This window comes from Monodelphis domestica, chromosome 6 (assembly GCF_027887165.1).
Source record: "Monodelphis domestica isolate mMonDom1 chromosome 6, mMonDom1.pri, whole genome shotgun sequence".
In the NCBI taxonomy this organism is placed as follows: Eukaryota; Metazoa; Chordata; class Mammalia; order Didelphimorphia; family Didelphidae; genus Monodelphis; species Monodelphis domestica.
In genome coordinates this window covers 195,814,900-195,831,862 of record NC_077232.1, presented here as the reverse complement: position 1 = coordinate 195,831,862, position 16,963 = coordinate 195,814,900, and the positions used below count along the sequence as shown (strand labels likewise).

Sequence of the window (16,963 nt, the reverse complement as noted above, 5' to 3'; positions counted from 1 at the left end):
AAGGAAAAGTTAAATTTCAGTTAGAACTCATTGGAAATCATATAATTTTTTTCCATTTGTGTTCGTGGACTACATGAAATGGAGGTCCATAAACTCCAGGTTAAGGTCTTCTGTATAGATGATAAAGAGAGTTGGTCAAAGTTAAGAATATCTGGGTTCAAATTTCTAGTTCTGACTCATACTGGCTGTGTGTCACTTTGGGAATGTGATTTAATTACTCAGTACTTGAGGCATCTCTCTAAGATTGTAGAGCAATTCATGATCTACAATGGTTAAATAAATTTCCTGTATCAGTGAAACTCAAGTCTAGTCCAAAAAAACCCAAATCCAATGTGGCAAAGCTCAAATCTTTTCAAGAGTTTCAGAGTAGGTAGGGCACCACTATAATTGAGAAAATAGGAATCTTAAAAGCATATATTCTTATGTTTATCCTTTAATGGCTAAATAAATTTTAGTTTAAAACCTGTGTAACAAATAACTAAATTTCAGATTTCATAGTTGAAAAATTTTAAGTTGAAAATTAAAGAAAATGGTGAAAAACAGACTCTAAAGTAAATGTGTCTTTGACCATGGCGGGCAATACAAGCTAGTACTACTTTTAGTCAGACCTGAAAAACAGGAGTAGTGGTGTATGGGAGTGTGTTTGTTTTGGCTTGGGAGAACCAATTGTTAAATTTTCAGTGGGCATTTACACCTCAGAAATTGGAAAGTGCTACAAATTGGAGCTTGAGTTATTGCTTTGCTGATTGTCCAGATTTATGAGTGATGGAGAAATTAGTAATGTAGATTAAACTAAAAAGTGTGCCTTGAATCTCTCTCTCTCTCTCTCTCTCTCTCTCTCTCTCTCTCTCTCTCTCTCTCTCTCTCTCTCTCTCTCTCTCTTTCTCTCTCTCTTTCTCTCTCTCTCTCTCTCTCTCTCTCTCTCTCTTTCCATCTCTTTCTCTATCTGTTTATCTGTCTGTCTGTCCATCTGTCTATATTGGTTGTTAAACATTTGCTAGCACACCCTTGTGTAGGAGTCACTTACTGATGATCTTATTCTTCTCTCTCTAAATAATTGTGAAAAAAGTGCTAAGAGAAGAAATTGCCATCCTTCAAGTGGAAGTGGAGGAAACAGAGTTTATGTTTATGCTGGATCTTTAACCATCTTGCCTAGTTAGTCAGTTCCACACAGCAAACAAGGTCCTTTAGATATCCTTCAGGAATTAGGCATAGCTAGTTCCTGGTGTTGGTGTTGGGACTTCTTAATACCGTTCCTTTATATAAATAATGTGATAAAATGAAGTCATTTATTTTTTGGCTTTTTAAAAAATCTTTTGGCTTTTGTGAACCATATGTGCTCTCAGATCTTGGAGGGACCCTAAAATTATCTGCCACTTCATTTTATTGAGTCTGAGTGAGACAAAGAAACTTGCCTAAGGCCACATAGGTAGTAAGTGACAGAGCCCTGATTTTCTTTGACTTGAAACCCAACATCTTCTTTGGAAGCCTAGAAATGACAGAAGGATCCTTTTTAAGGATGGCAGATATAGGGGGAGTCTGGTCCAGTGTAACGTAGAGGCTATGAAGCCCAACAAGGTTAAGGGCTAAGGCTTTCTGTATAGCCCTGTTTTCATCACATTGAGATGATAGATGGTATTTACTTTATATGACACAAATGGGTTCCCTCCTTAAATGACTGTCTCATGACACTAAAGAATTTGCACTGTTATGGTTATTGTAGATCTGATACTTACTCAGAGCCAGTACAAAAGAGAGCAGAGATAAGCAGAGGCCAGAGAATGTCTTGGGGCCTTTTGAAAGAAAGTTAAGTTGCCTAATTTACTCCTTCATGCCCTCTTTAGGAGTTGTACTCAGTCTTCTCAATGGGCTTGTCTATTCACTTCATTTAGGTGTCTTCAAGATCAGGACAATGGCCTCAACCTTTAAGTTTGGTAAATTGGTCAGGGCATTCCAAATCAGAGTCTTTACATTAGGATGTTGAAATTTAGGATACATCTTTAGAAAATCAGGCCTTTTATGTAGAGTGGTAGAGGCAAGATAAAATTCTAGAGATCAAGGTGTGGATGCCAATCAATTTAAAATAGCTATTGAAATGCTCTACTCTACTAAAGTCTTGCTCTGATGACTCACAATGGCACAGAGGTGACCCTGTTTTTTTAAGGTTACGCCAGAGGATAAGTCCTATCAAACTGGAAAGCATCTACCTACTAGTGATGATATCTGTCATTCAAAATATCAAATGACCTTGGAGAGGCTCAATACCAGGTTGTCTGTAGGGTAATTTATTTTTAGCCAGAGAAACTTTCCAAGACTCAAGTGAGTCATAGAGGGGTTGTGATCTGCATCAATGAAAGGACTATGCATACCCATGACACTTTAAATATTGAAGTAAACATCAGAATTTCTTTTCTTCTAGCTCCCAAATGGTCAAAAGCAAGACTCATATGTTTAATGTGAAATATACCTATAAGAAAACATGACCCTACTATTACAATGCATTAGGAACCTTAATTTAAGTTTTACCTAAAGTCTTCATATGACACATTCCATTAAGTTTTTCTATTTATGCATCAGTTCAATTTAGATGTAAAACTGTCACTCAACAAAGAGACAACAATAATAAAGTAAAAAATGAAAAGGAGCATGCTTTTGGAATTAGCAGCTTGTCTAATAATTTCAGTGTTTTATCCTAGTTTCTAGATATCTGTTATTTATGTTTAAATGCTTCTAACCTTTAAATAAATATAAAGAAATAAGCCATACTAAATGACTTGCGCTGGAATTTCCCCCCAAATTTTCTTCTTTAACTTTGTGCTCATCTTAATGTCAGATTAGCTTAAAGTTAGAATTTCTCTGTGGATTACTGGAACAATTCTCATCACATGTTATAAAAAAGGAACCCCTTTAAGAGCTTTGGGTATTTGTCTCAAAGTGAACACTAAAAATTCTAAGTAAAAAAAAATCCACATCTTTTATGTGATAGTAGAATATAACATCACAGTCAAAAATGTTAAGAAAAATGACTCATTAACTAAAATGCTGAATACAAACTTTTACCTCTTGGGTATATATTCCATCTATTTTTATTACAAAAATTTGGAAAAAATGAGTTATTTTGGTTCCAATATGTATTCATAATAGGAACATTAAAATGTTTATAACTAAAGGCCCTGATATAAATCCAAGAGCTTTGTAATCCGCAATATTTCTACACATTGTTGTATTGTGATTCATGATGCTGTCATAACATAAATGGTAACTGAGTTTACAGGACATTTCTTTCTTGGACAAACATTGAAATCCATGTAGTATCTTCATGTCTTTGTTTTATTCATTTCAGAGTTCATGAAAGCATTCAACTTAGTTAAAACTGTGCCCCCATTGCTCATCCCTGACGGACATTTTTCCATTTCACAAAACCTTGTCATGACCTCATTTTATTAGTCACTATTAGAGTAAAAGGCATAAAGAATCACTCATTTTCATTCTCTATCAGTTTCTTTTGCAATTCTTTGGAAGAGAAACCTCAAATAACAGACTGCAATTCATCAGTTTTTAAAATCCACATCTCATGTTTTACAAAATAGCTTTTCATTACACTTAAGTTCACCAAAGAAGCATACTTGACTCTATGATATTAATAATGATGGTAGATTCCTATGACTACTTACAGCATTCAGAGGTTTCTGTCTCAAAAGGATACAGGGAAATCATTTTATAATTGTTTGCAAAATATTTATCAAGCTGCTGAGACCATCCATTGTTGTCTCCTAAAAAGGAATCAGAAAAAAGTTCAAAAAAAGTTCAGAAAATCTAGCTATGCCTGGGAAAATAGATGGTTCCTTATTCACTTACCAGAAGTCAAACTATTTTTAGCATTAGAATTGTTTTAGGTGACCTTTCAATTTCTTCCAGAAATATACACAGCAAGAAAATGGGGATGTGGGAAAATAGGCACACTAACACACTACTGGTGGAGCTGTGAACTGGCCCAATCATTCTGGAGAACAAATTTAGAACCATGCCCCAGGGTCTATGAAATGGTACATATCCTCTGACCCAGTGATATTGCTATTAGGTCTATGCCCCAAAGATATCAAAGAAAGAGGAAAAGGACCTACATGTACAAAAATATTTTTAGCAGCTCTTTTTGTGGTGGCAAAAACCTGGAAACTGAGGGGATGCCCATCAATCAACAAGTGGGTGAACAAATTATGGTATGTGAATCCTATGGAATAGTATTGGGCTGTAAGAAATGATCACAAAAATGATTTTAAAAACTGGGAAAACTTGTATGAACTGATGTAAGTTGAAGTGAGGAGAACCAAGAGAACAATTTACAGAGCAACAACATAATTGTAAATATTATCAACTCTGAAAGACTTAGTAACGCTGATCAATACAATGACTAACCATAGTTCCAAGGAATTTTTGACAAAACATGCCATCTACCTCAAGATAGAGAATTTATGTACTCCTAGAATACAGAATATTTTTCTTTCTTCTAGTATATTTCTTTCTCTTCCTTCCTTCCTTCCTTCCTTCCTTCCTTCCTTCCTTCCTTCCTTCCTTCCTTCCTTCCTTCCTTCCTTCCTTTCCTTCCTTCCTTCCTTCCTTCCTTCCTTCCTTCCTTCCTTCCTTCCTTCCTTCCTTTCCTTCCTTCCTTCCTTCCTTCCTTCCTTCCTTCCTTCCTTCCTTCCTTCCTTCCTTCCTTCCTTCCTTCCTTCCTTCCTTCCTTCCTTCCTTCCTTCCTTCCTTCCTTCCTTCCTTTCTTCCTTTCTTCCTTCTTCCCTTTCTTCTTTCTTTCTTTCTTTCTTTCTTTCTTTCTTTTCTTTCTTTCTTTCTTTCTTTCTTTCATTCTTTCTTTCTTTCTTTCTTTCTTTCTTTCTTTCTTTCTTTCTTTCTTTCTTTTCTTTCTTTCTTTCTTTCTTTCTTTCTTTCTTTCTTTCTTTCTTTCTTTCTCTTTCTTTCTTTCTTTCTTTCTTTCTTTCTTTCTTTCTTTCTTTCCTTTTCCCCATCTTGGAATATGCCAAATACGGAAATTTGTTTTGCATGTTTAAATGTGTTTGTAATGCTTTTTTCTTTTACCCTTCTCAATTGGTGGAGGAGAGTGAGGAAAGGGGAGAGAATTTGTAATTGAAAATAAAATATAATTGAATAAACAAAGAAAGCCACAAATTAGGATGAAATAGTATAAATTTAGGCTTATTCATTTTAAAATGGTTGAAATGTGATTCTATATAGAAGTCCTAAGACCCAGAATAGTGCTATGTACTATGTGGAGGCTCACCTAAATATAATCAGATAGAAAGGATAACATGAATCAATCTGTGTTATTAAGCTGATTTTAATGTGACTATTCTATTAAAAACTCAACATTCTGCCTTGTGTTTCTTCTTTGAATGTGTGTGATCTGGTTTAGTCTGATAAAATATAAATAATGGATGGGGATTTGTGAATTATGGATTTCAATAGATGATAACCCAAAGAATTCCTTGAACCCTGGTGTAGCTTTCAGGGCTATTTATGGGAGGCACAGGTTATATAAAATCCAACTCTGAGAGTTCAGCTCAACTTTTTCAATATTAAAAACTTCAGGTAATAGTTTTGATATGGAAATTCCTGAAGGAAAGGAACATTTTAGACTTTAGCAACTTTTATAAATGATCTAATGAGTCTGACAACCTCCATTCTTTGGAAAGAAGTCACATAATTTTTCTGTCCTTCAGTTTTTTCATCTGTTAAGTGGGGACAATAATATTGGCCCCATCCAGTTCCCAAGATTGTGAGGATATAACAAAATGAGAGATGTAAGAATACTTTGAAAAGTGTATCATAGGGGTACCTAGGAAGAACAGTAGATAAAGTGCCAGATTTGGAGTTGAGTGGACCTGGATTCAAATCTGGCCTCAAATACTTCCTAGCTGTGTGACCCTGGATATGTCATTTAGCCCTTATTTCCTACCATTTGCCACTTTTCTGTCTTATAACTGAAACTGACAGAAGGTAAGGGTTTAAATTTTTTTAAAGAGCATCATGGGTTAATATTAATTCCCTATCATAAACGGAATGTTTTCATGCCATTAAAAGAGGGGATAAAATAACCTTGTAATGATTATACCTAATGGGGGAAGGATGCAGTTTTTATTTTGGCTTCATTGGGTCATTGGTCAGGGCTAGAGAGAGCACATAGATGGCAGATTAGTATGTTCCCTTCTCCTGATTACCTACATAATAAGAAAGTGATAGTAGGTGGTAGTTAGGTTATTCCTTGGTTAGTCTGGCATGTCGTGGTTGTGTATGGCAACATTGCAGGCAGGATAAAGAAAAACTTTTCTCCATATCTAAGAAATTGCTTAATCAGTGGTCTCATACCGTAAGTAAAGAGAAAGAAGTCCAAGGAGTACTAAGCTATGCTTCTTCCAGAAACAAGAGGAAAAGAGCATTTTCTGCATATTTTTTATGTCCCAGAGTTGAGAGAACTGGATGTGTTCATTTCCATAAATTTAACAAGGGTGAAGGAAAGGAGGGTAATTTGTGTGTAAAGGGGCAATTTATTTACTTATTCAGTCGTTTCTGACAATAGTTCATTTCCCTTCAATTACATGTAAAAATAATTTTTAAAATTTTATAAAAATTTTGAGTCTCGAATTCTCTGCCTTTTCCTGCTCACTGAGATGGTAAGCAATCTGATATCGATTTTATTTGTGAAATTGTGTAAAAATTTTTCATATTAATCCTTTTGTGGAAGAAAACTCAAATAAAAATGAAGAAAATAGAACATGAAAGTATGCTTTGGTCTGGGTTCAGAATCTGTCAGTGTTCGTTTTTTTTTTTTTAACCCTTATCTTCTGTCTTAGAATCAAATTCCAGGTCAGAAGAGTGGTAAGGGCTAGATAGAATCACACAGACAGGAAATGTCTAAAGACATATTTGAACCTAGGACATTCCCTTTCCAAGCGTGGCTGCCCGTCCATCACTTCTTTCTCTGGAAGCAGCTTGGCATTTTTCATCAATTTAGGGGTGTGATGTAAAGGAATCTTTTTATTCCTCCACTTCTTAGGATCATATTATTTAGAATTAAATGAGACTTTACAGATCATTTAGTCCAAGCACTTCTCTTTCCCTCTCTCTTCCCCATTTTGCAATGAGAAAATTGTAGTCTATAGTTACTTGCTCAAGTAGTATATCGCGTATATGATAAGGGAAAGAGCCGGGCTTTGAATTCAGCTCTTTTTTGTTCCCAAACCAGTGCTCAAATATTTGTTGAGTATCTCTTATGGACTCCAAAGCCAGGAAATAGGTAGGAGGAACCCTAAAAAGTGCAAGACATAGTTCTTGCTCTCAAGAACCTCAAAATCAGGTAAGAGGGACAGGCCAATTAATAGACACAAATTAATAGCATATGCTAATTTTTAGAAAGAGACACTATTAGACTATTGACAGTACAAAGGTTTAGGGATCATGGCTTTAGACTAATTTTCTTTAAATAACGTGGTGGAAGGGCAGTGAGGTGGCCCAGGAGATAGAGTACCCGACCTAAGGAGAGGAGGTCTCCTGTGACCAAATGTGGCCTCAGATACTTTCTAGCTGTGTGACCTCAAATGCCTAACTGTTGGCACTCTTCTGCCTTGGAACCAATACTTAGTATTGATTCTAAGACAAAAGGTAAGGGTTTAAAAAATAACTAGCATGGTGGTCATGCACACTGGCTCTATCTAACATTTCTCCCTACTATCCTAGTCTAAGGAGAGAATTCAGGAAGGAGATTCTCTCCACTTTTCAAGTGGTGAATGTATGTTCTTGCCTATATAAGAGTGAATCGGGGTCTGTGACTTTGCAAGAAATGGCAATTGAACTAGTGAAGGTAAAAGAGTACAACTATAGGAAATGAAGCAAAGAATATGTTTGATTTATATCATAGTAGATTTATTATTTATAGATTTTTGAATGTATATGCTCTCATCACTCCTCTCCTTACTTACATTATAGGGTTTTGTTAGGATTCAATGAAAGAACTTCTGTGAACTAGCAGCCTGACTTGGACAGTGGTCTGAGGCTCAACAAAATTAAGTGATGATGGGCACATTGCTAGGAGGTAACTGAGATGGGATTGGAACTCATGTCTTCTGGACTCCAAACTCAGCATTCTATACAATACAGCAAGCTGATTCAAGATGGAAAGACAACACTTATTGTTAGGCTTTCCTTTTCTTTTAAGTTTTTTGTTTGGAGCTGTGCCAGGTGCAGAATGATTAGGGCAGCTGCTACAACCTCAGAACACCACTGCTGTCTTCCTACTCCATGTCCAAAGGAAGTAGGAAAGATGGAAAAGGAGGCCAGGAAAGAAGAGTGAGTGCTAACTCCTCTGCTTTCCCAACTCCAGGGGCTTCCTATTCCTTCTAAAATAAAATGTAAAATTCTTTACTTGTTTTTTAAAGTCCTTCACAACCTGGTGTTATTCTATCTTTCCAATCTCTCTTAACTTGAATATGTCTGTGGAATGCTGTGATCCAACCAAACTGGTCTTCTCACTGTTCCTCATAACACTTTATCTCCCACCTCCAGGCTTTTTCACTCACTGTCTCCAGTATCTAGGATGTGCTTGCTCCTTATATCTATCCCATAAAGTCCCTCTCTTCATTTCAGATGCAGTTCAGGCACAACTTTTTGTATAAAGCCTTCCTGATCTTCCAACTACTAGTACTTTTCATTCTGAATCAATCTCTGTATGTATATTCTTATATTTACTTGTGGTCTCCTTTGATGAGAAGGGAAGCTCATTGCAAGAAAGGAATTGTTTCATTCTTTGTACATACTTATATCCCTAGCTCCTAGCATAGTGCTTGGAGTATAGGAGTTTGTAATAATTAATTGTTGATTGATTGAAGGAACTCAACCTTCTTCTTACTACAGTCAGTGGCCAACAACTAACTGTTATAACTTTTGGCTGCCCTAAGAAGGATAAAGAAAGTTCTGTTTAGAAATGCCTCTGCTACTTTTCCATTAGTGGCGATGCAATGTCCCTGAACAATCTGCAGGGATCTAAAAAACACTATCCACAAGCAGAGGATAAACTGTCGGAGTAAAAACACCGCTGAAAAGCAACTGCCTGACTACAGGGGTGGAGGCGATATGACTGAGGAGAGACTCTAAATGAACACTCTAATGCAAATACCAACAACATGGAAATGGGTTTGAATCAAGGACACATGTGATACCCAGTGGAATTGCGCGTGGGCTATGGGAGAGGTGGTGGGAGGGGGGGGGGAAGGAAAAGAAAATGACCTTTGTTTCCAATGAATAATGTTTGGAAATGACCAAATAAAATAATGTTTTTTTTTTTTTTAAAGAAATGCCTCTGCTGCTAGCACAGATACCATTTAACATTGAAAAGAGTGTGTGTTTATTGTGGGAGGACATGAAAGGCTATGATGGGGCATGCTGTTGGGGAGATATCAAAGTAGGGTTGCCAAGCAGTCAGTATTTTTTCACTCATACCAGTTACTGGTAAGGAGCTATTCTTTAAAACACAACTGTACAACTCTCCAATTTTAAGAAATAAAAAAGAAAATCACAAATATTTAAATGCATTAAAATTTCTTCAAAGTAAAATTGTTTTCTATTTTATTTGCTAGCCATTTCCTGCCCTCTGGTGACTCATAACAGATGAAGTGTTGAAACAGAAGTCAAATTTTGGCTTGCTTTTCTACTGGAGTGTATTTATACTTTGAATATTCTGACTTTATTGAAAAACTTCCTGAAAACTTTAAAATCAAGTTTTGTCCCATAAAGGTAATCGTAATTCCACAAAAGTCCTCTAGTCTTCCATTGTGATGTGGAAGTAACCATGGGTATAATGGAATGAAAGCTCTCAGAAATTCCATCAAACAAGCCTTGCTAAGTACAGAGATCTTATCCTCCCCTGCAGGTTGACTTCTTGGTGATGAATTCTTTGACCGTCATGTGTGAAGAATTATATAGAGTTAGACCTTATAAAAACACTAACTTAAGAATTGATATTTTATGTATAAAAATTAAATATAATTTTTTCCTAGACACCAAACACATATTATACCTATAATTTGGGGCAGCTAGGTTTTACAGTGGATAAAGTGGGAACTTGTCAGGAAATCCTAAATTCAAAATCTGTTTCAGACACTTCATAGCTATTTGGTCTTGGGCAAGTGATTAACCTAATGGGGATAAAAATAGAACCTAATCCACACATTTGTTGTGAGGAGCAAATGAGATAATAAATGTAATGTACTTTGAAAACCTTAAAAGCACCATTTAAATGTTAACTATTTTTTAATGAAACAGGAAATTGCGAGACCTCAGTGGCCTCAGAGGTGTCTTGTAGCTCTAAATCTATGATCCTGTGAACATAATGGAATGCCAGCTGGTGGTTTTTCCCTGAAAGGGCAAATCAAAGACATTTTCATCAGACACCATGAAATCTTCACTTGCATCATTTGAGAAGAGTTTAGAAGAATATCATGAAGAGGCTTATAGATTCTGCAATAGTGATCTGTTATAGAAGATAAAATAATGTATGTAGGATTACCTTGTTTTTCAAAGAAATGAGAAACATTCTATGGAAATCTGGTTTCCCTCTCCCACCAAACTTTGTCAAAATATACTTAGATATTAAATTACTTCAATGTGAATTTTGGCATAAGGGAAGACAGTAAAATATGATTCAGAGTTAAGGAATAAAAAATAAGGCTTATAGATTACTCAGAAACTTAATTTCTTTGTATCATAAACATTTTCCTCAAGAATGGAGGTGGAAAGCATTGGAAAAGGTAAGCACCAAAAAGCAATGCACAAAGAAATGAAATTTAGTATATATTTTTAAATTAAATTTTATAAATTTAGTATATTTGAACAGACTCCTGTTAATGGAAACACTGGTTATGGATGTGGAAATCATTTCAGAATTTGCTGAGTGCCATTAGAGCTCAAATAGTTAGAAACAAAAATCAGAATTAATACCAAAATAGAAGAAGGGATTAAAATAAGATGCTTAGGGCAAATATAACTATTCCATTGTGACTTATTTAAGTAATTTTTAAACTTGGAAAATAAGAAATAGATACAAATAAAGACATTTACCCTGGATATCACCACTTAGAAAAACTGAAACAATTGTCAGGAAAAAGAAGGCCAAAAAAGCCCAGAAGAAGCCAGCAAGTACTTCATCTCCCTTGCCAATTGGAGAGCCATCCCAGGCAATCAAGGGCAACATTAATCTAAAGTACAAGCTCATTTGCAAAGTTTTACAGAGGAGAAGGATAGAATATAATGAGCTGTACAAAATAGTCAGCAGCAATGGAGGGGAAAGTGAATTGCCAAGAGGCTTAACTAAGCTAGATTGCCCCAAGAACATTATAGATGACTCTAGATGGAAAGCAAAAATGAACTTGAATATATCTACTATAATTTCTATAATGTTCTCTTTTCTTCATAGAGGACAACAAAATCCACACATTAGACAACCCTAGTGCTTAATGTATTATATAAGGAAGTAGAAATGGCACTAAAGAAGATGAAATCAGGAAGAATGGATGAGAATAAATACACAGAAAGGAAATTTGGCCTGGAAGCATACAATTTAAAATGTGCTCACTTATCAAAATTTCCCAAGGAAATGAAGATTTAAAAACAATTACAGCTGGGACCACTACCAAAAAAATGACTGAGAACACATCAGGAACGATCAACTCTTGTGTCTATTTTCTCTTCTTGATAAAGCCTTTAGGAGAATGGCTTCTACACATAATGAGAGTCTCCTTGATGAAATTATAAGCAGGGGTTAGGGTTAGGGTCAGAGTTAGGGTTAGGTTACTGCCCATTTCTGCACAGGCATAGAATAAACTGAGACATGAAGGGAACAGAAGATGGATCTGAGTTTATTACTTATTGATTCCTAGTAGGTGTAAGTAGGCTGCAACATAATTACTATAATGTATGCCATCAGACATGATTTATGAATAGATGTGATTGGACAGAGAAGATAGAGTAATTATATAGAAGGGATAAGAGATTTAAGGTAAATAGCTCAAGTCCTGGAGAGATATGTTCTTGCTGGATTGCTCTAGGTTCTTTTGGCTTTGCTTTTATGGTGCCAGTTGGGATGATATTATGTTCAGTATATTAAAAAAAAACTTAGAAGAAGACTTCTAGCAGTTTGGGCAGACCCCTATAGAAGATGTATCAGAGGATATGGACATGAATATGCTGAAAATTTGTGGTTGGGTTGCATTCTTTCTAGGTGAAGTATATCCTGATATTGTTAGGTTTTGGGATTCATCTAAGTCTCAGAATAGTTTGTGTGTGTGTGTGTGTGTGTGTGTGTGTGTTTGTACATTATTTGTTTTAGCTTTGATTAAGTAAAATTCCAGAGTACTGAAGATAAATCCTTTTGTTTATAAAATAAACTTTTAAAAAATCTTTGTCCTCAAGGATCTTACTTTTTATTTTATTTTTAATCAAAATTTTTATTTAATTAATTAATTTAGAATATTTTTCCATGGTCATGTTCTTTCCCTCTCCTTAGTGAATGAGCAATTTCATTGAGTTTTACTTGTGTAATTGATCAAGACCTATTTCCATATTATTAATATTTGCATTAGGGTGAAAGGATCTTACCTTTTATTGAAGGAAATAACAATCATATGTATTTAAGATAATTCCACTTTTATCGAGCCTCTACTAAGCCCCAATAATACTACCATGAAAATAAATGACAGTCATTGCTCTCAAGGAATTCGTGTCAAGTAAGAAGAGAAAGGATGCAATTCAATTCAATAAACATGTAGTAAATGCTTAGTTTATGAAAAATTGTGGGAACAAAGAGGAAAAAAAATTAGAACTTAGCCCCCAAAGACCTGTAAGAATACTTAACTGGAATGTGGACTGATGATAACGACAATAGTAGTTGACATTTATGTAATCCTTAAGATTTGTAAAATACTTTGCATGTATTATCCTTTTGGACATAAAATAAACTAAAAATAATATTTAGGTTCGTTTTATTTTATTTTATTTCATTATTTCATTATTTAAATTTTATTTAATTAATTTAGAATATTTTCCCATGATTACAAGATTAATGTTCTTTTCCTGCCCTTCCCCAATGCCCCTTCAGTAGCTGACATACAATTCCACTGGGTTTTACATGTGTCATTGATCAAGACCTATTTCCATATTATTGATATTTACACTAGAGTGATTGTTTATAGTCTACACCCCCAGTCATATCTCCATCAAACCACCTGATCAATCATATGCTTTCCTTTTGCATTTCTGCTCCCACAGTTCTTTCTCTGGATGTGGATAGCATCTTTCTCACAAGTCCCTCAGAATTGTCCTGGATCATTGCTTTGCTGCTAATAGAGAAGTCCATTATTTTCGATCATGCTACAATGTATCAGTCACTGTATACAATGTTTTCCTGGTTCTGCTTCTTTCACTCTGGAGGTCATTCCAGTTCACATGGAATTCCTCCAGTTTATTATTCTTTAGGTTCATTTTAAATGATTAATTTTAAATTTATTTTTTGGGGTATGTTTTAATACAACCCTTTTTATATTAAAGAGTCTTTGCCAAGACCTATATTTGGTTAATGCCTCAATACTTCTGTCTGTGATGAGCTGGTAAATGGCTCCCCCAAAATGACTGACACACTTTTAGGTTTAATCTGTATTATTAATATTTTTCTCATCACTTTTAAAAGTCAGACAATCTATATCACAATAAATCAAATCCTAGTTTGTGGCACTGGCTGATTTCTAAGGGGCAAATACTCACATTGACAATTTAATAAATGGACCTCATGAGCCAGTTTGAGTTGGCTCCAATATACCCTTGACTTCTATGGTTAATTACTATATGATATTTAATGATAAATATTGTATTATCATAGAAGATCAATGTATAATTTCTCAAATATAAATATTTCATATTTTAACCTCATTTTTGTTTATCTGTTTTTAATCTACTAGTAATTGTACATTTAATTAGTTCTATATGCTTTAAAGACTTTTAAACAACAGTTTTTATTTTTTAATATTTTAATTATTTTTAATATAATGAAAATTTTGCTTAAGTATAAGATTATCATGTAATAAAGCATATAAGCTATAATAAAAGTTCAATATTACCTATAGTTCAAATGGTATCTGGTCATTCTACTAAGTTGATGACAATCCACCTACTAAATTTTTTTAAACATCTCTAGTGTGCCAGGCGCTGGGCTGAGGTCTGAGGATAAAAATATTGAATCAGAATTGAATTAAAGAAATAGGAAATGCAAAATAGGCACCAGAAAAGAATGTTCAATGAAAAGATATTGCTTAAGTTCTTACTGTATGCCAGGCAAATGGGGGTGAGATGTGTAGGGGGAAAAGGGGATAAAAAAGAACCCCTGTAGGGGATGGTGCTTGAGCAGAGCCTCCTAGGCAGTTGTGGTGATGGTGGGGGTGTTAAGAGGCAGGTAGGCAAAGGGAGAAAATATATTCTAGGTATGAATTACGGAAAAAGCATGTCCAGTGCCTGGCACACTAGAGGTGTTTAAAAAAATTTGGCAGATGGATTGTCATCAACTAAACATTGTGCCATATTAGGATGGGACAGTGATGAGGAGAGTGGTGGGGAACTTTATTGATGAAATGTGTTTGAAACGTATTTGGCACCATGTTATGGAGGGCTCATGAGGAGTCCAGAAAGTTGTAAGAAAAAGAAAGAGAAAATGAGAATTTGCAGTATTTTTCTTCCTAAAAAATGTGAGAGCAATTTGGAGTCATTCCCAGAAAGTTATAAAACTGTACACTTTTAGACCCAGCACTCACTTTTGGTTCTGTTTCCCAAAGAGATCAGGAAAAAGGAAAAGAATCTATATGTTCCAGAATATTTATACAGCCCTCTTTATGGTGGAAAAGAACTGGAAATTGAGGGGATATCCGTCCATTGGGGAATGGTTGAACAAGTTATGGCATATGGTTGTGATGGAATATGACTGAGTTATAAGGAATGAGAAAGCCCTGTGTGAAATTATGAGGACCAAAATGGGAAGAACCAAGAGAAGATTATATACAGTTATAAATTAATATTGGAAGAATAGCTTGGGAATATCTACCTCCAGAGGAAAAACTGACAAACAGAAGCAAGAAAGAGATAACTTAAAAATACACACACACACATATTTGCCAGGCGATGCTTTTTTATATATATTTTATGCTTTATGGTTTAATATAACCAACCAACAAAAAATAAACATTTTTTAAAATGTGAGAGAAAGAAGACATAAGAGTGTTAGAACGGTTGTCCTGCATGTTCAGAAGCAGCTTGGTGGCCTGAGATTTTCCTCAGCTTCACCTTATCCGTGTCAGACTACTTCTTCATTAGTTACAGGAATAGAAATGTTGGCTTCACTTCATCTGACTCTCAGGAGAGAGAATCTCCTGGCATGGGATCTACATGTCTGACATGGAATCCTCACCCCGCCTTCTGGGCAGGCTGCAGTTGCCAACATGTTAGACCACAAGGCATAGTCTTAACTGGAATGGCGCACGGAATTTTAGATCATCCTGCACTTTAATAGAACCTGCTATTGGGGGATGGAAAGCAAATTTGAGAAGGATGCTCAGAGGTCATTGAGCTCACAGCATCCCCTGGAAGCCACTCAGCTACTGAGAGTCTTCCTTTTCAAAAGAAAGCCTGAAATCAGCTTCATGGGAGCATCACCAGCTCACAGAACGTCAGAGCTGGAAAAAGCTCTCAAGAAAAGACCACTAAAAGGCTACTTCTTAAGCCTTCTCTTCCCTGGGCTAAACACTTCCTTCCTTCCAACTTCTAGTTGGTCTCCTCTTTTCCCTCCTCACTCCCCTGCCTCCAGGCAGACATATAGTTTTGACTTTGTCTATGGGCTCCAGCCTGAAAACCCTCTACTCTGGGATGTGTGTAGGAAGTAGGAAGGCTACACAGATCCTGGCTTTTATAGTCCTTAGCTTGGTAGGAAGGGAATTCTTGCCATTGGTCCTAAACTTGCTGGGACTGTCATTGGCCTCCGGATTCTAATTCCAGTTCTCTGCTTTCTCCTGGCCCAGGTTCCTGGCCCCTGTTTACTATTGTCCCTATGTCTGGGTACATGATGTAGTTATCCTCAGACTCATACGTTTGCCTCCTGATTGCCTAATTACATAGTATTGTGGAAAGCATCAGCTCCAAAGTCAGAGCATCTGTTTTCAGATCCCACTTCTAAGGTTTAGAATTTTGGGAAAGTTGTCTTACACCTCCTACCTCTTGTCACCCCTGCAAATTCAGGAATGGAGAGGAGCTGGGTTCTAAGGTCCTTTCCAGTTTCAGATCTATGATCCCATAATTTAATTCAATTCAAAACATTTATTGTGTCTGCTATTGGGCAAGGTGTTTGGGATCAAGAAGAGGGAATGGGTGGTGTAAAAAATTGACTATACAAATTAGAGTGGCACCAAGAGATTTAAAGAGGGAAGGATCCCTCCAAGGAGGAAATATCAGGAAAGGTTTCATGCAGGAGATTGAGATGTGGAAGTTAAGGAAGGATTTGGGCAGACTGCTCCATGGAGAGCATCATTTCAGAGGTGGTGGATGATGCTAGCTACAACGTGAGGCAAGAGAATATGAGCTCAGGAGACAAAGTGGAACCTGTTTTGGTGGGACCTTATGCTATATGCAGTAGAGAAAGGAGGAGATAAGAGTAGAAAGTATGGGTGCATCAATATTATAATAAGAGCAGCAGGTCAGATGGATTGAAATGGAGAGAGATGAAACCACTTGGATCTGCCATCTTGGATCTTCAATAGCTTCCTATTTCTCCCTAACTCCTTGCAGGGCATTCAAGCATCCTTCCTTCTATGAACTAATCTCCTAATGGACAACTGGATGGTCTGTCTGGTTTCATAGGCCTAGCATGTGC

The 16,963-nt window shown here is 36.0% G+C and overlaps 1 protein-coding gene across 1 annotated transcript in view; it reads right to left on the bottom strand.

Annotated features, from left to right (window-relative positions):
- The window catches only part of RXFP1 (relaxin family peptide receptor 1), a 203,815-nt gene that overhangs the window by 84,708 nt on the left and 102,144 nt on the right, over positions 1-16,963 (bottom strand). Inside the window, exon 3 of the mRNA XM_007496175.3 lies at positions 3,675-3,773. Coding sequence (XP_007496237.1) covers positions 3,675-3,773 — 99 coding nt within the window. The remainder of the gene's footprint in view (positions 1-3,674; positions 3,774-16,963) is intronic.